At 34.6% G+C, this 26,211-nt stretch overlaps 1 protein-coding gene across 2 annotated transcripts in view; it reads left to right on the top strand.

Annotated features, from left to right (window-relative positions):
- The window catches only part of LOC114334459 (all trans-polyprenyl-diphosphate synthase PDSS1), a 352,933-nt gene that overhangs the window by 206,251 nt on the left and 120,471 nt on the right, over positions 1-26,211 (top strand). For both annotated transcript variants that reach the window (XM_050655543.1, XM_028284503.2), the window contains exon 3: positions 25,055-25,194. In XM_050655543.1, the coding sequence (XP_050511500.1) occupies positions 25,055-25,194 (140 nt within the window). The remainder of the gene's footprint in view (positions 1-25,054; positions 25,195-26,211) is intronic.

Raw genomic sequence — 26,211 nt, 5'->3', positions numbered from 1 at the left:
ATCATCGCCATTTTGAATGCCCGCCATTTTTGTAAGAGGTAAAGTCTGAGATGGCCTCGTATCTAGTTTTGAACCTTTATTTGTGTGGTGTATGTGGTCCAAATTATATGCTTTTATCATTAAATGCACAATTCTTATAAATATTTGCACGAATCTGCCGCACTATATCGATCTGAAAAACAAAAGTTTTTATTTTCTACACTTATATTTTGTATTATTCCTCTCTACTGCCTTCCGTCCTTATGAAGAATTGGGAGCTCTAGCGTTTCTGAGCGAAAAGTGAAACATGGCTGATTTTCTGGATAAGCGCATTCTCTTCTATTATATTTCATCGAAAATACCCCGCACAAACCTTATGGAAATTAGGTCCCAGTGGATTTCGTTCATACTTTGGGAAAATACTCTTTGAAGCATCCTGATAAAAAGTTCCCATTGGCACAACTCAATCGTATGAAGGATTTTCAAGATATAGAGGCACAAACTCGGAAAATTATAAGATTTACTGGGATACTGGGTATTCCAATTCCCTGAGTTACTGGTTATCTGACAACATGTAGAAGTTTTGATCAAGGAAAAGTACTAGTAGTCTAGGATTTTTTCCTGACTATCCAATGGCGACCTTTACTGTAACCTTGACCTTCAACGGACGTCATCTTCTAGAGTTTCGAGGGTTTTCGGCATTAAATTGATATAAACAGATTACTCATGGGTTTTTGGGATCGCTTAACACGAATATGCCATCAGAATTGACCTCCGGAGGACGTGGTGGCCAGGGCCACTGTAAGGGACGTCATCTTCCAGAGTTTCGATGGTTTTCGGCATTTAATTGATGCAAATGAATTACTGGAGGCTTTTTTGAGATCGCTAAACACGAATATGCCATCAGAACCGACTCCCGGAGCACCTGGTTTCCAAGATCAATGCAAGGCGCTCCTGGAGTTTCGAGGGTCTTTGGTACTACATTAATGCAAACGGATTAGTTATAGATTTTTGGGGTTGCTGAACACGAATACGTGATCAGCACAGACACAGGAGCACCTGGTGCCTAAGACAGGTTTTCTTCTGGAGTTTCGGAGGAATCAAATGGAGGAACCAAATGGATTACTGTTAGGTTTTTAACTACAGAAGCTAACCTGTCTTAGGCACCAGGTGCTCCTGAGTCTGTGCTGATTCGTGTACGTATTCGTGTTCAGCAACACTAAAAACCTATAACTAATCCGTTTACATTAATATAGTACCAAAGACCCTCGAAACTCCAGGAGCGCCTTTCATTGACCTTGGAAACCAGGTGCTCTGGGAGTCGGTTCTGGTGGAATATTCGTGTTTAGCGACCTCAAAAAATCCTCCAGTAATTCATTTGCATCAATTAAATAACGAAAACCATCGAAACTCTAGAAGATGATGTCCCTTGCAGTGGCCCTGGAAACCACATCCTCCGGAGGTCAATTCTGATGGCATATTAGCGCATATTATCGATCCCAAAATCCCATGAGTAAACTGTTTATATCAATTTAATGCCGAAAACCCTCGAAACCTAGAAGATGACGTCCGTTGAAGGTCAGGCTCAAAGTAAAGGTCGCCATTAGATAGCCAGGAAAAAATCCTAGACTACTAGTACTTTTCCTTGATCCAAACTTCTACATGTTGCCAGATAACCAGTAACTCCGGGAATTGGAATACCCAGTTTATCTTAGAATTTTTAGAGTTTGTGCCTCTATATCTTGAAAATCCTTCATACGATTGAGTTGTGCCCATGTGAATTTTTTATCAGGATACTTCAAAGAGTATTTTCCCAAAGTATGATCGAAATCCACTGGGACCTAATTTCCATAAGGTTTGTGCGGTATGGTGGCTCCTGGCTTCTGAGCCACCTTAGATAATTAGGGGTTGGTTACCCCCGACCATAAGGGTTGATGTAGTAAATAACTCTCACAGTTAATACATTTATTTATACGTGGAGTATTTAACGGTAAGTAGCTGGTGGTATATTATTTGCTTAATGTGATGTTACTCGCTGGAATCTCAACTACTAATTCATTTATCTGTTCCCCGTGAAAGTATAATTAAAGGTCGATTGTTTTGTTTTATGTTTTGGTAAGCAAAAGTGAGAGTGATTCAAAACTGCTGACTGCTAACAAACATACATTGATTATTATTGCAACTTGACCTTGTATCAAATACTAGCATGTATCGATGTGGTAATCTAGGTTAATCGTATTTATTAAAAACAAACATATTTGTTTTTACCACGGGCATTTAATTATTAAAGAGTTTGTCTTAAGAAGATGTTTACTGAGATGCTGTGTATCCCAACACAGCGGGGTTCTTTCCTCTACAAGTCTTTTACATTCCTCCCTATTTGTCCAATTTATGTATGTCCAATTTATTCCGATTTCCTTCTTTTAATCGTGATTTGGTATTTTATCATGCCGCTATATTTTTGTGGAGCATTTAGCGCGAAAGTCTACTTGGTTGCTTCTTAGTTTCTTCTTTAGCTCTGGCTTCAATCTGTTCAATATGATCTTGGACATTATTTTGGATAAAACGCCCAGCAGTGTTATTGCTCGCTAATTCTCGCATCTACTTAGATCGGTATTTTTTAGTATGTTAATTATTACACCCGGGGTCCATTCGTTTGGTAGCTCCTCATCAGCCCATATCTTGTTAAAGAGTTTATGTAACATTTATATTGTATTATTCGCACAATATTGGAAACCAAGAAGGGAGTTTAAGGAAAAATAATATACTAGCAATGTTAGAATGCGACAGTATCCATCACAGATTAACAGAATAAGAAATAATGGAGATAGTTACTTAAAAAACAATAAAAGCCCGGAAGAAGCTGAAAGTGCAGTAATATTGAAAGCAGATATAGAGCTATTAGAGCTAAATAAGGATAAAATCCAGTACAAACAGTTACAAAAGGCCATCAAATACAAAACAATAATAGCAAAAGAATCGTATTAAATTGGCACATTTGTCGTTTTGAGAGAGCCGTAGAAGTTTGACAGGTCACCTTGGTTTAGGTTAGCACCTTTTGTAGACCAGGGCTTTTATAAAAAATAAATCGATTTTTAAATACAACATTTAAATACTTGCAACTTTTTGCATTGTGTTCAGGATGATGTCAAGAAAAAAGTCTATAATAGAAAAATGAGTCGATATGCATTATTGTGTTATGAAGTGCATAAAATGCATCAAAAAGTGCATGAACATATCAAAATTAGTGTATTTATACCAAATTTTGTAACTCGGGGGTTTTTGGGGTCTCTGAAGACCAATACACCATCAGAACCGACCCCCGGAGCACTCAGTGCCCAGTTTCATTGCTAAGGCACGTTGTCTGGAGTTTCGATGGTTTTCGTGATGCAAACAGATTACTTAAGAGTTTTTGGTATCGCTTAACAGGAGTACCCATTAGAACCGACACTCGGTGCTCCTGGTGCCCCAGAATCCTTCCAAACTCTAGAAGATAACATGCCTTAGCAGTAACCTTGGGCACCGGGTGGACCGGAAGTCGGTTATGATGTGGTATTCGTATTCAGGGACCTCATAAACCGCCTAGTAATCTATTTGCATGTATTCAGTGCGGAAACTTGAAATTCCAAAAGATAACGTGTATTAGAAGTGACCGTGGGCACCAGGTGGTCTGGCTGTCGGTTCTGATGGCATATTCGTTTTCAGCAACCATAAAAAACCCCCGAGTCATCTGTTTGCATCAATTTAATGCCGACACCTCTCGAAACTCCGGAAGATGACGTGTCTTAGCAGTGACACTGGGCACCAGGTACTCCGAGGGTCGGTTCTTATGGCCTATTCGTGTTCAGCGACTAGAAAAACTTTCTAGTAATCTGTTTGCATCAATTTATTGCCGATATCCCTCGAACCTCCAGATGACTAGCCCTAGCAGTGATCCTGGGCACCAGGTGCTCCGGGGGTCGGTTCTGATGACATAGTCGTATTCAGCGACCCCAAAAACCCCCCGAGTCACAAAATCTGGCCCTTAATATGCTTATTTTGGCATGTTTATGAATTTTGGATGCATTTATGAACTTTAAAATGCAATTATGCATTTCGACTCATTTTCCTATTGTAGAATTTTCCTGACTTCTTCCTGAACAGAATACATAAAGTTGTAAGTCGATACGTACTGTATTTAAAAATCGATTTATTCCTGTAATTTTAGCGCTAAATGCCCCGTTCTATTTAACTTTGACTGTTAGAATTAATATAACCTGTCTTACATTTAACAAGTCATTTTTGAGATGCGTAGATGTCAACGAGAGTTTTCGTAAGCTCTAAAGAAATTAAAAAGTGACCGTCTGCAACACTTGCACATCGATTTATTCCCTAGTTCAGTCTCTTTCTATAATTTTCTGTATCAAGGTACCTTTTTAAAACTTTTGACACAGCAGATTGAATTATATGGAGACAGCGCGTCGCCTTCATATAACTTGCACTATCTTTTATATTGCTCCTTGCAATATCTTATCGTATGTAATACCCTTTATTACAGTTGAGTCCGCGAATCTTTACCCGTGCGTCATCATTTAAAGCATACGAAATAAGTCGGAAATTTACTAAACGCAACGGCACGTGGATATTATTCCGATCACGGGTTATAGTATAAAATTTGACGTTATCAAATAAATAGAATGTCAAATTTAAGTTTTGCTTTAAAATTTTGGTGCATAATTACAGCTACATTTGAAGTAGCTTAATAAATTATTTTATTATCATTGATTAATAAATAAATAAACAATTTATAAAAAAATTCGATAACATATTTTCTTTTTGTTATTTTAGTCACTTTGGCGGAACCTTAAACACAAGCATTCAACTGTGTCAACAATGAGGTTAGCTTTGTACGTTGTCAAAATTTATCGTAAAATAACATAAACTTATTACAAAATTTTTAACTCCAATATAAAATTAGGTGTGAAAACAACTGTTTGTATACTATAAAAAAATTCAAAATGCAAAAATTCGACAAAATAACAGCAAAAATTCAACAACCTGACAGCCACAAAAGTAAACAAACCAAAACGTCAGAAATTGTACTTAAAATATGTGAAGACATCCCCAATCGTCTTTCTTTGTACCTATCTCTTTTCAATGTACTGAGTCTAAATCGTTCATAAAAATAACATGTGTCTTTACTTAATAACAGGCGGCAGCTGGTTTGTCATTAATTTCATGCGTGGAAGAGAATGATGGTAAATAAAAAGTATGTGTTTTATCTCGCCAGGTATTAATTACGCACGGGTAAAGACTCGCGGACTCAACTGTAGGTAGAGTTACAATTTGTATTATTTCATCTTCATTGTAGTGTATATACCTATAACTGGTATACACTGATCCAAAATAATGTCATCATAGTGGGTCCTGAAGGACAGAGATAGCTATACAGCGCATGTCTATCATTAATTCAGATATACTTGTCAGTTTATATCAACTTTGACTATGTTCAGATACATAATACTTTTCAAAACTGGTTTTCACGAATGAACAAAAGCGATCTGTGCTCGAAATGTATTTTAGAAATGTCTAAAGAATTAGCGGAGAATGGATTTACTCCAAACGAGATGCTTTTGAAGATTTTGTTGAAGAATTTACCAATGTTGCGGTTCATTATGACGTCTTTTGCACAACTATGCAGTCGTCTTTGACGTCTATGACAACTATGACGTCTTTTGCAGGCAGGCCTAAAGTGCGAACTGAAGAAAACATCGAACTGGTCAGAACAGTTGTTGTAGATCAACTACATACATCAATTCGGCATTTACATCAACGGGTAGATCTTTCCAGATCATATGGAACTTACCAGCATATTCTTAAGCAAGATTTACATCTTCAGCTGTATCGTTTATAAGCCTTCCATGAAATCACCCTAAACGTCTATCCCCAAAGAAGAGCCTTCTGTAATTGGTTTCTGAACAATCTCAATAATAATGATGGTGTATTAGGTAAAAATCTTTTTTACTGACGAATGTTGGATTCATCTTTCTGGGTACACAAATCGTCAGAATATGAGGATTTGGAGTGCAGATATCCCTCATTATTTTATTGAAACGGCTTAACATCCACATAAACTTGGAGTTTGGATTGCTATAAGCAAGCGACGTATTGCAGGATCCATATTTTTCGAAGGGATTCTAAATGCTGGAATATACCGTCAAGACATTTTAACTCCATTTTTAAATCAATTAATGAATGATGAATTAATAGAAGGATATTTTCAGCAAGACGGGGATATTTTCAACAAGATTCATACAACGCAACGCTGCAACATTTGAATTTTATTGTGGACTTTTTCGACAATATAGGGTCATCAGTCATCACTCCTATTATGTATATTCCCCCCATCGATACTGTGATTTGACTCTTTGCGATTTCTTTCTGTGATTTGAAAAATCTTTTGAAACCTTTTTGAAAAATTTATATATACAGGGTGAAAGAATTGAAAAAGAAACAACATATTATTAAGTAAAAAAACAGTAAAAACACAAATTCTGGTAAACCGATTCTTCCGGTTCAAGACCTCGATATTATTCATCAAAAAAAGAACCTATTGTTATGATCTGCTTTTTATTACTTTTATATTAATTATTATTTATTTGATCAATTATTTAATTAACGCAAATCATACATAAAAATATTAAGAAAAAATCTCAGGGTACCTTTTGTCAAAAAAAAATTTAATTAAATTATACAGTGTGTCCACGGTTGGGGTGCCCAAGAGGAAAAACTTTTTTATTTTCATTTTTAGCAAAAAATGTCATTTTTGATAAAACGTTTTGCTTGTTCTAAATCCCCATAAAATGAAATAAAATTCAAGTTTTTCAAAACATGCTTAATTTTGTAGCCAATTTTATGTAAATCCATACAGCTTTTTGCAGTAAGTTTGAAATTGTACTAATAATAACTTAGGAAAACAACTCTTTCGCTTCTTTGGATTATGAAACCAAACTTTGTCGTTCTCCTTGAAACATCTAATGATTTAATATTGTAGCGGAAGAGAAATCTTGGCCGATCCCCGTATAACAGTAAACACCTCGAGAATGACGTAATCGGATGTGCTAGGCCTCGCCGGAGAATTCTGGAAGGTACGTCACGTAGGCGGAACAAGCCGATAGCTCGAGATGGGAGTCGATTGTTCCAGAATAACAACTGGGTATAAATACGGGCATATTTTGTGAATAAGTTTAGTGTATAAGATAAATTCGTCTGTAACTTATATAAATAAAGTCGTATATAAATTACGAACCGCTAGTTTTATTGTAATTAGAAGTAATTACACTAATCACGCTACAGTTGGTGTCGGTGTTCGGTAAACTTAGTGCGATATAAATAAGTGAATTACAGAGAGACTTTAAAAGACTTTTGAACTTTATTCGTCGGGAATAACCGGAGTGCGTTAATTGTTCGGTATTCGGAAAGACTTTAAAAGACTTTTGGACTTTATTCGTCGGGAATAGTTAAAGTGCGTTGATTGTTCGGTATTCGGAAAGACTGTTAAAAGACATTTTGGAAAGTACGTGTGTGCCGACCAAAGATGTTGCTACAAGAACTTACAGTAAAACAGCTCCGTGAACAGCTCGAGGAACGGGATCTGGACAGCAGTGGGCTCAAGATAGTCCTACAAGCACGACTCGAGGATGTCCTCACGAAGAACGGAGAAGACCCAAAGACGTTCCACTTCCAGTCAGCAGAACAAGTAATCTTATCGAAATTAAAAACTGTTTCTGAAACGATCGATGAAACTTCTAGAAGAAGCGACGAGAAACTTGAAGAAGTTAGTAGACAGAACAACGAGAAATTTGAAAGTGTTTCTCAAAAGATCGATGAAACTTCTAGAAGAAGCGACGAGAAACTTGAAGAAGTTAGTAGAAGAAGCGACGAGAAACTTGAAGAAGTTAGTAGAAAAAGCGACGAGAAATTCGAAAATGTTGCTAAAAGATTCGATGAGACTTCTCAAATAATTAAAGAGGTCTGTAGGCAAAACAACGAAAAACTAGAAGAAGTTTGTAAACAGAACAATGAGAAATTTGAAGAAGTTTCTAGAACATTCGATAAGATGCAGAAAAGTGTAGAGACCGTAGAAGAAAAGATCAAACAGCTAGAGAGCAGGATAACCGATACAAAAGTACAACCATCAGTTAATGCAGCAACGTTAGATCCTTTAGTGAAAGATGAACTACCGAGAGACGAAACGTCGCATAATATGAGATTCAAATTACCACCATTTGATGGAAAGTCCTCTTGGTCCATATATCTTAGACAGTTTGAAGCTATTGCGACCGCCAATCATTGGACCGAACAAGAAAAGTCTGTTTCCTTGACTGCTGCTTTACGAGGTGATGCTGCAGATATATTAAGGTCAATTCCCAAGGGTCAAGAAAATTGTTACCAGACCTTGTTCACTCGTCTAGAAAAACGCTATGGAGATGCCCATCTACAACAAGTATACAAAGTACAACTGCGAAGTAGAAGTCAACGAGCAAGTGAGAATCTGCAAGAATTTGAAGCAGATGTGGCTCGTGTGGTGCGGTTGGCTTATCCAGAGGTGCCAGACAGCGTTTTAGAAGAAATTGCAGTAGATACCTTCGTCAATGGGCTGAAAGATAATGAACTACAGAAAGCTTTACGACTAGCAAGACCGAAAGTTTTAGATGAAGCACTTGCTATTGCATTGGAACACGAAACGGCTAGTCAAACTTCACGAGGCCATAGAGTAAGAACCATTGAAGAAAGTGACGAACACAACGATGAACGTCTGGAGGAAATGATACGGAGAGTATTAAGTAATCAGATGCCAAAGAGACGCGAGCCTAGATGTTGGAATTGTGGAGACGTAGGCCACATTCGTCGTAATTGTAAGAAGATCGTACAGCCGTCGGAAAACTAGAGCGGGTCGACACCAAGGGGCAACTGCCGACCTCGAGAACTAGAGCCCCCATAGTAACTGTCAACCTTACGTCCTCCGGTGGAATCCACAACTTATACATCGAAGGTCGTATCAGTAATAGATGTAGATCATTTTTGGTGGATACAGGTGCAACGAGAACTATCGCACGTCCAGATGTAGTACGAGACCATAATAAATTATCACCTGCAACAGTAAAGCTTAGAACAGCGACTGGTGAGCTAATTAATACATATGGCGAGGCTAATATGTCAGTATCCATTGGCCAGACCACAGTTGAACATCAAGTATTAATTGCCGAGATCTCCGACGAATTCATATTGGGGATGGACGTACTAAGGAAAGTGGGGGCAATATTGGATGTTCAAAATGGAGTTCTCAAGATCAATGGTGAAGAGTTGCCCTTTCACGACGACAAAGAAGATGTCATCCGCTTACTTACTACATGCGACGTAACCATACCCGGTAATAGTGAGAAAATTCTGATGACCATGCTTGATGGACACTGCCGAGAGGGAAGTTTAAGGATGGTCGAAGATGTGGATAATGTCGAGTTCCTAACGGCGAAAACTTTGGTAAAAGTTCGAGATGTGATCCCTGTAAGAGTTATGAATTTAAGGGAAACTGCTATCAAGTTAAGTAGAGGAGCTTTGATCGGGCAGTGTGTTCCCGTGGCTTCAATTTGCTCTGTGAATACCAATGAGAAATCATCGAAGGCGAAGTATCCAAAGGAGCTTGTTGAGATGATCATTGAAAGATGCCAAGATCTTGATCATGAACGAACGGAAAAAGTGACATCTATGCTGATAGAGTATCAAGATGTTTTTGCTATTGACACGAAGGATAAGGGAAAAACAAGCATAGTAACGCATAAAATAAATACCGGAGACGCTCAGCCAATCAGACAACGGCCTAGACGACTTCCATTTGCGAAAAGAGATGAAGCCGAAGAGATTATCAAGGATATGGACAAACAAGGGGTAATTGAACCATCGAACAGTCCATGGACATCACCAGTAGTTCTGGTAAAGAAGAAAGATGGTTCAACGCGTTTTTGTATCGACTACCGCCAGCTCAATGCGGTAACAAAAAAAGATAGTTATCCTTTGCCCAGAATAGACGATACATTGGATACTCTCTCCGGTTCTCGTTGGTTTTCCACACTCGATTTAAAAAGTGGATATTGGCAAGTAGACATGGAGCCAGCCGATCGGGAGAAAACCGCATTTTCGATAGGATCAGGGCTTTGGCAGTTTACGGCTATGCCGTTTGGTTTATGTAATGCCCCTGCCACATTTGAAAGATTAATGGAGGCAGTTTTAAGAGGTCTAACATGGAAAACATGCCTGGTTTACTTGGATGATGTAATTGTGGTTGGAAGGTCCTTTGATGAACATGCCAAGAATCTAATAGACGTCTTTCAACGATTGAGGGCAGCGAACTTGAAGTTAAGTCCGAAGAAATGTCACATGTTTCGACGAGAAGTTAAGTACTTAGGACATATTGTATCGAGTAATGGTGTAACAGCTGATCCTGAAAAGATTGATGCAATTAAAGATTGGCCAGTACCAAAAGATAAACATGAAATTAGAAGTTTCCTTGGCCTATGTACATATTACCGACGATTTGTCAAAGGATTTGCCAATATCTCCAAGCCCCTAACAAAGTTGACGGAGGAGGGCAAAGAATATACATGGAGTGAGGAGTGTCAAAAAGCTTTCGAACAACTACAAAGGGCTCTGATCAGTGCACCGATATTAAGCTACCCGGGACAGGCAGGAAAATTTGTTTTGGATACCGATGCTAGCAACAGTGCCATAGGAGCTGTTCTCTCACAAATCCAGGATGGACAGGAAAAAGTCATCGCTTATTTCAGCAAAGTCCTGTCGAAACCAGAAAGAAACTATTGCGTTACCAGAAGAGAACTGCTGGGTGTAGTGAAGGCTTGCGAACATTTCCATAAATACTTGTACGGCAGAAAGTTCCTTCTTCGAACAGATCACGCTGCTCTAAAATGGCTCATACAATTCCGTAATCCAGAGGGCCAGATGGCAAGATGGTTAGAACGATTACAAGAATATGATTACGAGATAGAACACAGGGCCGGAAGAGTTCACTCAAATGCTGATGCCCTTTCGAGACGACCATGCAGTGCGAATTGTAATCACTGTGCCAAATTAGAGGAACGATTTTGCCCCGTGAGACGAACCACCGTAATTAATGAGCAATGGCAGCCCCAACAGTTACAAGACGCCCAAGAAGATGATCCATGTATAAAAAGAGTATTGGATTGGATGCGGCAAGGTGAGAGACCTAGTTGGCAGAACATTAGTGCATGTAGTCCAGAAGTCAAGGCCTACTGGAGCCAATGGAATTGCCTGGTACTAAAAGATGATCTTCTGTACAGAACCTTTGAGAACGATGATGGTACAGAATCTAAGCTTCAGTTAATTGTACCTAAAAGTAAAGTGTCAGAAGTATTGCGTCAGTTGCATGACGGTACATCAGGTGGACACTTTGGTATTACGAAGACTCTGCAAAAGGTTCGAGAACGGTTCTATTGGGTGAACTGTAAAGATGATGTAAGAAGATGGTGCCGAAAATGTGAACCGTGTGCATCCGGTAATGGTCCGGTTGGTAAAAAGAGAGCACCCATGAGACAGTACAATGTTGGAAGTCCTATGGAAAGAGTAGCTATCGACATTGCAGGTCCATTTCCAGAAACCGATGCTGGAAATAAATACATCCTGGTAGCCATGGATTATTTTACAAAATGGACTGAGGCCTATGCATTACCAAATCAAGAAGCTGCTACCGTTGCAGAGGTACTTGTTAAAGAATTCTTTAGCCGATTTGGTGTTCCCTTGGAGATCCACTCCGACCAAGGGCGAAACTTTGAGTCAGCTCTTTTCCAAAACGTTTGTAAATTGATTGGTGCCAATAAGACCAGAACAACACCCCTGCATCCTCAATCAGATGGGATGGTCGAGAGGATGAACCGAACGATGGGTAAACACTTGTCCAAAGTTGTATCTGAACATCAGCGAGATTGGGACCAACACATTCATTTATTCCTGATGGCCTACCGCTCGGCCGTAAATGAAACTACAGGTCAAACACCAACCTGCCTGATGTTGGGTCGTGAAGTTCGGTTGCCCTGCGACCTAGAGTTTGGCTGCGGACCTTCCGAGGAACATGTTGCAGGCGAAGACTACGTTGACCGCCTGAAATTACGAATGAACAACATTCATGAACTTGCCCGACAACACATCCAGATAGCCAGTGACAGAATGAAAGATCAATATGATTCTCGATGCAAGAATGAAAGCTTCGAAGTAGGTGATCTTGTCTGGCTTTATAATCCGCAACGTCGTCGAGGCTTATGTCCTAAACTGCAAAGACAATGGGAAGGTCCATATGAAGTTAAGAAGAAAATAAATGACGTAATATATAGAATTAAGAAGTTGCCAAACGGTAAACCAAAAGTTATTCACATAAATCGTCTTGCACCATATGCTGGCTCAAATGAAACAGAAGAAGCACGAGTCCTCCAACAGGAGATGAAAGATGTCGCACAGCCAAGTTTTAATCAATTTATGTCAAATTACGCAGCGAGAAAGAGTGCTAGATTCGGCGTGACCACAGAAGTTCAGCAAGATCTGTTTGGTGTTCCAGAAAACGTCTCTCTGGCCCACTGTGTTGCCCAAGACCTCGAGATGACTAAAGGAATATCGTCCGTATTCAATAGAAAGTTCGGCCGCCTGGACGAGTTAAGAAATCAGCAGCCTAAAATTGGAAGAGTACTGCGATTGGAAGATGGTCCTCGATCTTTGCTGTATATGGTGACCAGAAAGTCTTATACGGACACGCCAAGCTACGAGAACATATGGCGTGTTCTAACTAATTTGAAGAAAATCGTGTGTAATTATGACATCAAAAATTTGGCTTTACCAAAAATAGGCCATGCAGTAGAAAATCTGGATTGGAAGATTGTGAGAAGCATGCTTGAAGTGGTCTTCAGAGGAACTGGTGTACAAATCACTGTGTGTTGCATGAACCCGAAGATGTCGTACCCTTCAAAGACAGTAGACTGTTATTTCTTCTTGAAGGGTGTATGCAGAGCTGGAGAGTCGTGTAGATTCCGCCATCCTGGGCCTTCATTTAGAGTTGCTGATCGAGACGCTCAGATCTTAAGAGGGGAGCAGTGTAGCGGAAGAGAAATCTTGGCCGATCCCCGTATAACAGTAAACACCTCGAGAATGACGTAATCGGATGTGCTAGGCCTCGCCGGAGAATTCTGGAAGGTACGTCACGTAGGCGGAACAAGCCGATAGCTCGAGATGGGAGTCGATTGTTCCAGAATAACAACTGGGTATAAATACGGGCATATTTTGTGAATAAGTTTAGTGTATAAGATAAATTCGTCTGTAACTTATATAAATAAAGTCGTATATAAATTACGAACCGCTAGTTTTATTGTAATTAGAAGTAATTACACTAATCACGCTACAATATTTATATAATTATTAATCCAATAATTTTACCAATAAAATTGATCCCAAGATAAATTCTTTTTTGAACGCTTAACATTGTCAAAAAAAATGACAATTAGCAAATTATTGATCGTAGTTGACAGTTACTAAGCTACATTGTGGCTTGCCAACACTAGATTATTGTTACGTTTTTGAACTTAGTGCAAAAATTTATAGAGAATTACATAAAATTGACTACAAAATTAAGCAGGATTTGTAAAACTTAAATTTTATTTCGTTTTATGGGGTTTTAGAACAAGCAAAACTTTTTGTCAAGAATGATATTTTTTGTTAAAATTGAAAATAAAAAAGTTTTTTCTCTTGGGCACCCCAATCGTGGACACACTGTATTAAAAAAAATAAAAAATTGTATTCTATCTTTGATTGATAAATTGAAACACAATACTATATACCAAATTTGGTGAAAATCTGACGTTTCATTCAAAAGTTATCGTGCTATTAGTCACATATGTATAGTCGCCATTTTGAATGCCCGCCATTTTTGTAAAAGGAACAAAAACTGAGATGTTCTCGTATCTAAATTTGAACCTTTATATGTGTAGTATATGTGGTCCAAATTATATGCTTCTACCATTAAATACACAATAATTCTTATAATATTTGCACAAATCTGTCGCATATAGGTACATGTGAAGATACATTTTGCATTTATTAAATGGTAATTAACATAACTAAAAAGTTAAAAATATTTCCTAAAAAATATTTTACCTTCTTTTCAATGGCGGTATTAACTTTATGAAAAATTAATACATACATGGTGAAAGAATTGAAAAAAAAAACAGCATATTTTTACATAAAAAACAGGAAAAACAACTTCTGGTAAACCGATTCTTCCGGTTCAAGACCTCTATCTTATACATCAAAAAAGAACCTATATACCAAATTTGGTTGAAATCTGAAGTCTCGTTCAAAAGTTATCGTGTTATTAGGCACATGTGTATAGTCGCCATTTTGAATCCCCTCCATTTTTGTAAAAGGCAAAATCTGAGATGGCCCCATATCTAATTTTGAACCTTTATGTGCAGTATATGTGATCCAAATTATATACTTCTATCATTAAATGCACAATTGTTTCACATATCGGCTGCACTACTAGCGATTTTAGTAAGTAATTTTGTCAATTTGGTAAAATAAGCAATAAAATAATTACTAAATATTTAATAATTACTAAATAGTTAGTAATTTTGTCAGTTTTGGCAAAAATCTCCAAAAACAAAAAAATTACCTACTAATATCGCTAGCCAGTTGTGTCTGAGTTTAGCGAACCGACTATACCCAATAATTAATTTAAAACATGTAAAAATAAATCATGAATATTACCTAATACTTGTTTCAAATGAATGTGCTCTCAGAGTTTGACATTGAAAATACTCTCAAAGCTAGTTCCACCGATATTCACAAGAAGTCGTTTGTGACTTAACATCGCGAATAAATCTTACAATAATTTTAGGAAAATTTCTTTCAACAAAACACTCAACCTGAAATAAATGTTATTACAACGAAATTTCAAAATAAATCATATGTCAAAATAATTGTACTGCTTACTAAATAAATGACATCAGTTCAAATATTAAGTTTAGTAAAATATTTCGTAATTATTTTAAGTTATGGGGTCAATTATTATCAAAGTTAAGATTATTAATTAATTATGTTAAGTTATTGCATTCTCACGCTTTACACGAAAATTTAATTGAACATTTTATAAAATAGATATATTATCTTAAACCTAAAAAATCTGAAAATATTCCACATTGACTAATTTAGAACCTAAATTATGAAAATATTCCATAATGACTAATACGGTTATAGTCTGGTGGCATTTGTCGAGAAAGATCGATGTCTTTTATGACAACCTATTTATTTATAATAATTTTTAAACAAATTATAATATAATTCATAATTCATTCTAAGCAAAAAATGTTCCATACATTTTTTGATAAAATTAACAGTTTTCGATTTATTCGCTATCGAAAGTGTTAGTTTTATATCGAAAAAATCAATGTTTTTCGATAATACTCATTTACGATTCACTCAATTTTGGCCGTAGAAAAAATTTTTCAAACCAAGTTCTTGGGAATTAGATAACCTACAATTTCATATTTAAACATTTTTTCGTATCGCTGATGCTAATCTTTCTATTCTGAAGAAAAGGCATTTTTTACCAAACTACAAAAATTCGTTATTCGTTTTAGGTCCAGTTTTTTAAAAAGTAATTATTCTAAGCCAGTCAAACTGCTAAAATCTATTATTAATACAGAAATTAAGAAGAATGAATAAGGCCAATGACTAAAAATACCGCTAACTTACATTATTATGCTTCCAATTGGATTTCTCCTTATTTTTTCAAAAAAATATGTTCATTTTTTGACCGTAACTTTTTTATTTTTATCTTACAAAGTTTGGCAAATAAGAATTTTGTAGGTTTCTACAAGATCTATAAGCCTATTAATATTAAATCCTTTTAAAATCCTCAGCCGCAAAAAGAGGTGACTTTGAAAGGGTTGGTAAAGGTGGTTTCTGCATGTTATTACAAGTTTTAATTGTCAATAGCTCGCTCAATTGTTACCGTAGAAAAAAGTTTTGCAAACAGTGTTCTTGGGAATTAAATAAGCTACAACTTCGTATTTAAACATTTTTTCGTATCTCTGATGCTAATCTTTCTATTCTGAAGAAAAAGCCATTTTTTCCAAACTATAAAAATTCGGTATTCGCTTTTTTACTAAATTTTTTTTAATCTAATCATCCTAAGCCGGTCAAACTTCTAAATCCTATTACTTACTTACTCAAGCCGTCCTCTTGTACCTTACGGTGTCGAGGATTAATACCTTAAATCCTATTAATAATACATAAATAAAGAAGACTAAATAAGGTCAATGACTAATTTTAATTAGTGTGGTGATTAGGAGGTTGCTTCCGATCACTTTTTCGCTGAAAAAAATAGGGACTGACATTCTTTTCATTATAAGTCACTTAATTTTTGAGCTAGAGAAATTTTTTATTTCTGAAAAGAGATATTTTGAAATATTTTAAATTAGTTTGAACAAGTTATCCTCGAAAAATGCATAGTTTCCCGTCTTTTGACTTTGAAATTACAATATTTAGCATTTGACGAAGAAGAGTTAAGATATAATAAAGTATATCTCGATTACTATTGGTTTTAAAGAAAATTAAAAAAAAACGGTTTTGTTTATTTTTAAAATGTACATTTTTGTTAAGTAAAGTTGTTTTGATAAAACGAAAACTTTTGGAGTTATTAGCAGAAAACTTATTAAAAACATTGGTTTTTTCGATATAAAACGAACACTTTCGATAGCGAATAAATGGAAAACTATTAATTTTATCAAAAAAATGTATAGAACGTTTTTTGCTTAAAATGAATGTTTTTACCAACTTTTGCGGTCAAAATATAATGAAAAATTTCCACCCCTAGGTGGGGTGGTAACCACCCCCATGGTAAAAGCGCCTTTTGGCATCATATATAGATTTTGATCTTTGGACTATCTACTACTTATTCTCAAATTTTCAAGCAAATCGATCCATTCTGTAAAAATTGCGAGGTTTTGTCCTATTCTAAGCTCCATTACTTGGACTAAAAAAGTTGTAAGTAAACCAAGCTTAGTTGTAAAAATTAATTACCAGAGCAAGCTTCACAAGCTGCATTACAGAAAAGTCAAATTTTTCGACAGCTGCTCGTTGTATCACATATTTTTCTACAATTGCAAAATATCATTACAAGCAGTTCTTCTGGTGCATGGCCTATTTAGAATTTTTACTGTTGTTACTTTTTTAGAATTAGTAAATTAGCATTGACCTATTAGGTAATCTACGAATACATATTAGTCCAGAAAGCCAATGCGCATCCGCTAGGAAAAATATTCTAATTCGGATTTTTTGCACAATCTTACTCAAAAAGGACAAAATTAACAAATTTGCATGTTGCCAGGACCAAAAGTTGGTCAAAAATTTTTTAAACGTTTTTTTTTTTGTTTTTTTCCTAAAATTATTTTTTTTGCATGAAACAATTTTTTTTTAGGTTTTTTGGATCATTCCAAACAGAAAAAGTCTTTAGTGACTTTTCTCTAAAGTTGATTGACATACATATAAGCAGGTAAAAGGGGGAGAAGTGTACTTTTGAAGTGTGTAAAATTAATAATTCTTAGCTGAGCGCTTTCGGCTTATAAAGCCATCTTCGGAGCTATGGTCAAAAAGGTCAAAATACCACTATGAAGAGAGATGGGTTCCATTTATGATATGAAATACTTCTGTTTCTTATGTAGTTTTTTATTGGTTGGAAAAAACCTTGTCTGTCTGTTTAAAAAATTGTTCAATTTGCTGCTGGTTATTTTTGTATCCAGAAAAGTTAAACATCAAGAACGAGCACAAAGGACTTTCACACGAAAATTACATTATATATAAAACGAATATTTGATCATGGTAAGGTCAAAAAGACCTTACCATTTGAATACTGCGGTGTCAGATAGCAGAATGGTCGCCTCGCATGGAGGATTTTTAATGACAGTCTTAAAAATCCTCCATGCGAGGCGAACATTCTGCTATCTGACACCGCAGTATTCAAATGGTAAGGTCTTTTTGACCTTACCATGATCAAATATTCGTTTTATATATAATGTAATTTTCGTGTGAAAGTCCTTTGTGCTCGTTCTTGATGTTTAACTTTTCTGGATACAAAAATAACCAGCAGCAAATTGAACAATTTTTTAAACAGACAGACAAGGTTTTTTCCAACCAATAAAAAACTACATAAGAAACAGAAGTATTTCATATCATAAATGGAACCCATCTCTCTTCATAGTGGTATTTTGACCTTTTTGACCATAGCTCCGAAGATGGCTTTATAAGCCGAAAGCGCTCAGCTAAGAATTATTAATTTTACACACTTCAAAAGTACACTTCTCCCCCTTTTACCTGTTGTCATAAGTGTGTACAAAACTTTTTCAGTCTTTACATACATATAAGCGATTAAAAATTGAAAAATTGCGAAATCGGCCATTTTTAACCCTCAAAAACTATGTGATAAGCTGAAAATGTGAATGTTGCCAAGGTAGGTAGATATTCTTTAAACATCGATTGATGAAATCCCGAAGAGTTTTTTGCAATAGAATATCAAAATCCCCTTCGTTTTTTAATTGGCAATCAAGCGTGCGCGACACTATTTTCCACCGTTGCATGTGTATACAGTATGGTGCAAATGAAAGGAATAAATTCGTTATTTCGTAAACCGGTGACTTTAAGGAAAAATCCCAAAACAGGTCGGTTTTTATTTTTAAGTTATAATATTGTGGCATATATAGTATACTAGTGACGTCATCCATGTGGGCGTGATGACGTAATCGATGATTTTTTTAAATGAGAATACGGGTCGTGTGCTGGCTCATTTGAAGGGTTCTTCAATTCTCTATTCAGTAATATAAACATGTACATAATTATTTATACAGGGTGTCCAAAAAATGTTTATTAAATTAAATCATTTGGCAAATTGACAAAAAAATTAAATTATTGGACACCCTGTATGTAAATGTTTATATTACTGAATAGAGAATTGAAGAAACTTTCAAATGAGCTGGCACACGACGCCTATTCCCATTTTAAAAAATCATCGATTACGTCATCACGCTTAGATGGATGACGTCACTAGTATACCATATATGTCACAATATCATAACTTAAAAATAAAAATCGACCTATTTCGGGATTTTTCCTTAAAGTCGCCGGTTTACGAAATAACGAATTTATTCCTTTCATTTGCACCATACTACATACACATGCAACGGTGGAAAATAGTGTCGCGCACGCTTGATTAGCAATTAAAAAACAAAGGAGTTTTGAATACTGTATTGCAAAAAACTCTTCGGGATTTCATCAATCGATGTTTAAAGAATATCTACCTACCTTGGTAACATTCAAATTTTCAGGTTTTCACATAGTTTTTGAGGGTTAAAAATGGCCGATTTCGCAATTTTTCAATTTTTAATCGCTTATATGTCAAAAACTATCAACTTCAGAGAAAAGTCACTGAAGACCTTTTCTGTTTGGAATGATCCAAAAAACCTAAAAAAATTTTGTTCCATGCAAAAAAAAATAATTTTAGGAAAAAAACAAAAAAAAAACGTGTAAAAAATTTTTGACCAACTTTTGGTACTGGCAACATGCAAATTTGTTAAAAGGGGTCCTTTTTAAGTAAGATTGTGCAAAAAATCCGAATTAGAATATTTTTCCTAGCGGATGCGCATTGGCTTTCTGGACTATATACAGTGTGTCGTTTTGAAAAAGTACCTCTATAATTTGGTCCCTATAGAAGATCTAAGAATAGGCAAAAACACGTCAAATTATTTTTGTGAGGGGGACATTTTGTAGGATAGTTTTTAACTAAATTACATCAACCCTCGCTCAACCCTCTAGCGAGGGTGGACACAACCCTAAATATCTTTAATGGAAAGGAGGTTGAGTGGTTTTTACCTCATGTTATTGGTAGTCCAACTAGCTTTTCAAAAATACAACATATATTATATTTCTTTTCAATACTTTCGGAAAAATCAAGTAAAACCGTAAAGATATTAAGTACATATTGAGTTTTCAATTATACATATTGAGTACAAAACTTCAAAATTTTTTTTTGGAGTATAGAACTCCAAATTAATTTTTTTTGAGTATTGGAGTAGCTGGAATATTTTTTAATGTATTTTTTTTTCTTTTTTTTTTTTGAGATGTTTCCTAGGCGTATTTCAAACTTATATCAATCGAAGCGTTTCTTTAAAATGCTGAGCAAAAACCGTGAAAGAAAGAAAGAATGGACTAATGTGGTGCAGTAATTGAAGCGTAAAATAGGTTTTTACCTCCGAAATTTTTTACTATGAACCGATTTACATGAGATTTTGGAATTAGACTTATCTTACCCTTTACTTCAAAAGGATATTGACCCGAACTCCGTTTTTTATTTTTAAGGGGTGAAAACAACCCCTTAATGGAAAAATTGACATTGAGCCATTTTATCGCCAGAAAACCTGTTTCATAATAAAGAGTGACATTGTGAAGTGTTTTTTAACACAATAACCTCATGTTAAACTCATTTTCATCCCCTTGAAAACCGTACAACCCTTGCAAACAACCCCTAAATTGAAAAAAATTACAAAAAATTAATTTAGTATGACATAAAAAGATTTAAATATAGAGTAAAAATGATATTTTACGTTCTCTGTCTTAATTATCATATTGTTCACCCTCTTTCAACCCTTAAAAACAACCCCTAAAGAGAAAAAATTTACAAAAAATTAATTTGGTTTGACAAGAAGACTTAAATCTAGAGTAAATAATATTTTACGTTCTCTATCTTAATTATTTGTTAACCCCTTTTAACCCTTAAAATCAACCCCTCGATTAAAAATTGGATAAAAAATTTCTTTTGATAAACTAAAAAGAATTTAAATATCGTTCCACGTTCTCCAAAAAGCTATGCTGGAAAATCATATGCTCAAGTTCTTTAACCCTTAAAACTACCCCTAAATTAAAACATTGAATATGTATGATTTAGTTTTTGGACCATAACTACTTCAATTTTGAAGCTATCACAACTTATATATTATAAATAACCATTTTGAAGGTAATTAAAAGAGCTACAACTTTTTTCATTATAATATGTAATGAAAAACCTTTTATTTTGAAACGGTGAAGGGTTAAAGGGCTCGAGAGAGACTGTGCTCTTTAATCAATCATATCTTCGTCAATTTTTGTGTGAGAGGAAAAACAAACAAACCAAAATTTTTGTCAAAAAAACCTATTTTTTTATTACTACACTTTTTTACGTATCTTTCATTATTTTCGAGATATTATGAAAGGTAAGTGTTTTTTTTAATTCGAAATTTTTTTTCTTAAAATCGTGATTTTTTCAAGAAATATGTGTTCCAAAGCAGCGAAACTGCTAGAATCCATCAAAATCTTTATATTAAAGTTGATTCTAGACGGAATACCATTAATTTTAATTCTGGTGGAAATGGCACTTATGAAATCCATTGATTTAAAAAAACCATTAGATGTTCCTTTTTTTTTCATTACAGCTCACTCATTTTACGTACAAAAGACTTTTAGCAGTGCTCATTTTAAAGCTTATTTTAAGCACTATAAAATCCTTTCTCATTAGCATGCATAAAATTTATTCGCTCTGCGCTAGATGGCATTGAATACATCGATTAAATTTCACACAAAATAAAAAAACGGCTTTGATCTTCAGTATCTCGCTTAATATTGCACTTAGAACACTCTTTAAAAAACCAATTTGTTCATTTTTTACCTGCTACAATTTTGTTTATTATAATATTATCGTTAAAATGCATATTTTTGGAGATATTTGCAAAAAACTGTTGAAAATCATGAGAAAATTCCGAATTTTCAATTGTCAATAACTTAGGTCTTCTATCTATATCTGAGCTTATTTAAAAAAAAAATTCCACTACCGAAAAGGAGTGGCAACCACCCCCAGGGTGAAAACGAAGTTCGGGTCAATATCACTTTTCAAGTTAAGGGTAGGAAAAGCCTAATTCCAAAATTTCATGTAAATCGGTTCATAGTAAAAAATTCTGAGCTAAAAAGCTTCAATGACTGCACTAATAATGATTTCTACATGAGCAATTAAATATTAAGTAGGGTACCTATTTGACTTAATGATTTAGTAGTAATTCCTATTGATTTTGCTCTTACTTTTAGGTTCGTTCATCCATAGGCAACGTTTGCTCAAGTATTTCTCTGAAGTGGTCCTTAACTCCTTAACGTTATAATTAGCAAAACCTTTAAGACGTTTTGAATAATAACATTGTATTATGAAAGCGATTAAAATAACAAGCAATATAGTTATTAAGGGGGGGTATGGTTTGAAGTCAATATTTCAAGCACATTTTTGTGATTTTTTTTGAACCTATGGTAAAATTATTTTATTTTTGAATTAAATGAACCTAATCAGTAGGTACAATTCAAAGAATTTAAAAAAAATCAAGGCTAAATTGAAAGATGAGTCGACGGTGGCAAATTTTTACAAACCCCTAAAAATGGATATTGAGGTGAACTCATTTTATTGGCATATAACTTTCTCAAGGTACCGCTGTCGAGTTTTTTAGTTTTAACGATTTTTCTGTTTTTGGTAACACTCAGAAGTAAAAATAACAATTTTTTTGTAAAAAAGAGTGAAAATCAAGATATTTATTATTGTTAAACAAAATATAAGCAAAAAAATCTCGACCTCGTTACCTCACTAAATGCCTAAAGAAAATCTTTACAAAATTTCAGGTGGATCGGTCAAGTAGTTTTTGAGTTAGATACAGTGTCCACCGCCTTTGAAAAAAGCAGTTTTGAGAAAAACGCGTTTCAAATTTTGACAACCTTTATTTTCAATTTCTTTTTTGTCTGTCACATCGTAAAGTGATGCCACCGAAATAGGTTTTTGAATCGCGGAGTAATATACAAAAGAGAAGGGGAACAGCTGATGAACGTTTCTCACTACGCTAAAGTGCGCTGGCGCGAACATGCTACAAAGCGAGTCGAAGGTAGGGATATTCAACATATCCGGTAATTTTGCTCGATCAATCTGAAATTTTCAAAGAGTAAATATTCTTGAAGTTATGTACCTACTTTTAAAAAAAAAAAAAAATCGAAAATTTTAAAATTTTCAAACCATACCGCCCCCCCCCCTTTAAAAAGATAGAAAATAATAAAACATTTCATTCAACGAAAACTTTTCGTTTATAAATTCGCAAAGTCTGTGTGTTATTGCGTTGCCGGTCCTGCAATACTTAAAGCAGATTTATCAATGGAATCTTATGTAGTTTTGTCTTCTGAATCCAAATTTGAAAACGGCATTTCGATATCTCTGACCGTCTTCGAGATAATCAACCTCAAAGACTAAAATGTGACGCCACAATCCTTTTATTTTCTGCCGACACACTAAACATCAGCTGAAATCGTTGCTAGTAAGTAGGCTAGTTTTTTAATCTGAATTTGTTAAGCAAAGCAGAGGTTATTTACATTATTTGAGTTTGACACTTCGTCAATGTCAGAATAAGTTTTAAACAAAGTATTAATAAAATATCAATGACATTTGATAGTGAATTTAATTATTATATGAAATAAATACGATGTTCAAAAATACAATTTGAGTATATTTTGAAAGCAATAGTTTAAACAATTTTAAAAATGTTTATACGACTATACGGCTCTCCCTTTAATGGGAGTACCTAATGATAAATTGACTGTTCCAGTTATTATGAAATGAAAATTGTTATTATAGTCGGTTCGCTAAAGACACAACTGGCTAGTGATTTTAGTAGGTAATTTTTTTGTGTTCTGCCAATTTTGCCAAAATTGGCAAGATTACTAATTATTTAGTAATTATTAACTATTTAGTAATTATTTTTTTTGCCAAATTGATAAAATTACTGACTAAAATCACTAGCCAGTTGTGTCTATAGCTAACCGACTATATGAAATGTTGTTTGGAATAAAAAATTATGGTCTGATATGTGCAATTACATCCTTCTAATGGAAAAAAATATAAAAATATCAATTACATCCTTCTAAAAAAATATTTGAAGATTTTTCTCAAATTATGGATACTAACAACATTTTTATTTATACCTAACTCTTTTATTTTTAATTTGATGAAGAAAAGTTATTCTTCATAAAAAGCTCTTCAATGGGTCTATTGAATAAAAGAAGTATTTGCTTTTACTTACAAGTATTTAAGTATTTACTTAATAGTAATTGAATAAAGTCATTTCTTTAATGCTTTATTTAATTACTATTAAGTAGATACTTAAATACGAGGAAGTAAAAGCAAATACTTCTTTTTATTTAACAGACCCATGGTGTAAGATTTATGATGCAACCATTGTAATATCCTGGTAAACCTGCCAGGGTATAAAGATGAATAGGGCTTTTCATTCACAGTCATTTGTTTCGAGCTTCTGTCATGTGTTGTATAATCCGTGTATATTAATATTATACATGGATTATTCGACATTTGACAGAAGCTCGAAACATATGACAATCGATGAAAAGCCCTATAAATAGAATATGTTTGATTCAAGACCTTTTATTGTGATCATTTTCATGACACATTCCCCATGTTGACTGCTCCCTATGATGACAGGTTATGTCACTACCAGGCTCATGTCATGTTGGTTGCCTAACAGTGGCACCACATATATTACAACCATCATATATCAAATTTTATTAATTTTATACGAGGTATATACAAAATATGAATTTCGATCAAGAGTAAAGTACCTTTATAATTCACAATATTTAAGTTAGAATTATATAATTGCACATTAAAACATAATTTTTAATTCTAAACAACTTTTCATAATGGCAATTTTCCATATTATGAATTAAAATACGTAAATAAACAAAGTTTTCGTTATGATATTGCTCGGCATTTTAACTTGTTAATATAGATTCTTTGATATTTTAGGAAAAGAGTAATTATCTTCCTGGTTGAATTTTCTTAGATTTGATTTCCTATTTTACTTTTGTTATTTTTCTAATTTTAATTTTTTTTTCTTTTTTCTAGGCCCTAAGGAGAAACACATTCCAGAATAATTTATATGAAATAGCAACATATTACTTCGATGGACATGGAAAAGCTGTGCGACCAATGGTTACAATTTTAATGGCAAAAGCAATCAACTCACATATGTATAAAGAAAACAGGTAACATTTTTAGTCTACCATCTAAGAATTAAAGTATATTTTACGAATTTGCGACTGTTTTGGATTATCGCTAGACACTCGATAACCAATGGTCCAGTCTACTGTACAGCATAAGAAGGGCGAAAATAACGAATTTCTAAATTGAATTAAAAAAATTCTTTTATAATATTTTTCTTTTTCTTTCCTTTTTCGGCTTTTTCGCATTATAAGTTCGCTGTTTTCTTCCTCTATTACACTTTATTTTCCCAGTTACCTTCCTCTGAGGTTGTAATGTGAAAGTTTAAATTCAGCGTTTCTTAGGCACATTTCAAATGACTTACATTCTTTGTTGCCAAAAGTCAAAATCGAATTTCATATTGTACGTTTTGAAGATTAGGCTCTAAACATGGAAATTCCACAGCGACCGGTCAATGGAAGTGATACATTTTATTGATATAAGAATCATAAAAAATGGAAAAAATCACGCAAAGTTTTTTGATGTAACACCTTTTAAAAACTAACTTCTTTTGCTATAAAATGCAAAAATTGCATGTGAAAGCTTCACTCTTTACCTTTAGAACTCATTTTGATTTATGTCGACACTGATAAAAGAATATCAAATATTTACCGTCGAGTTGATACAAATTTTATTTAAGTTTGTTTCTGAGAGAACGGTTCATTCTACACAAAAAGTGTTAATAATATTTTCGGTCAAAATTTTCTCAACAAAAATTCTTGTTTGAAACATTTTTTTTTCTACGGCGTACAGATTTTTGGTAAGTTGATGTTTTCCGTTACCCCCTCCTCCTACGTGGTGGGGTTTTAGGGTGCACGGTGGTAGGAATCGCAAATTTTTTTTGAGAACCAAGGTCGATTTCCTTGAAAATTTGAATTTAGGTAGTAATTATAACCCCTTTGTCAAAATCTGCCCTATGCCGAACTGCGTTTTTGCCCTGGGGGTGAAAGCAAGTCCATCTAGGGGATGAATATTGTTTAATCAAAATAACTACGGAAATCGATAAAGTGACCAACTCTGAG

The sequence above is a fragment of the Diabrotica virgifera genome, chromosome 7, assembly GCF_917563875.1.
Source record: "Diabrotica virgifera virgifera chromosome 7, PGI_DIABVI_V3a".
Lineage (NCBI taxonomy): Eukaryota > Metazoa > Arthropoda > Insecta > Coleoptera > Chrysomelidae > Diabrotica > Diabrotica virgifera.
This window is presented reverse-complemented; position numbering and strand designations above follow the sequence as displayed.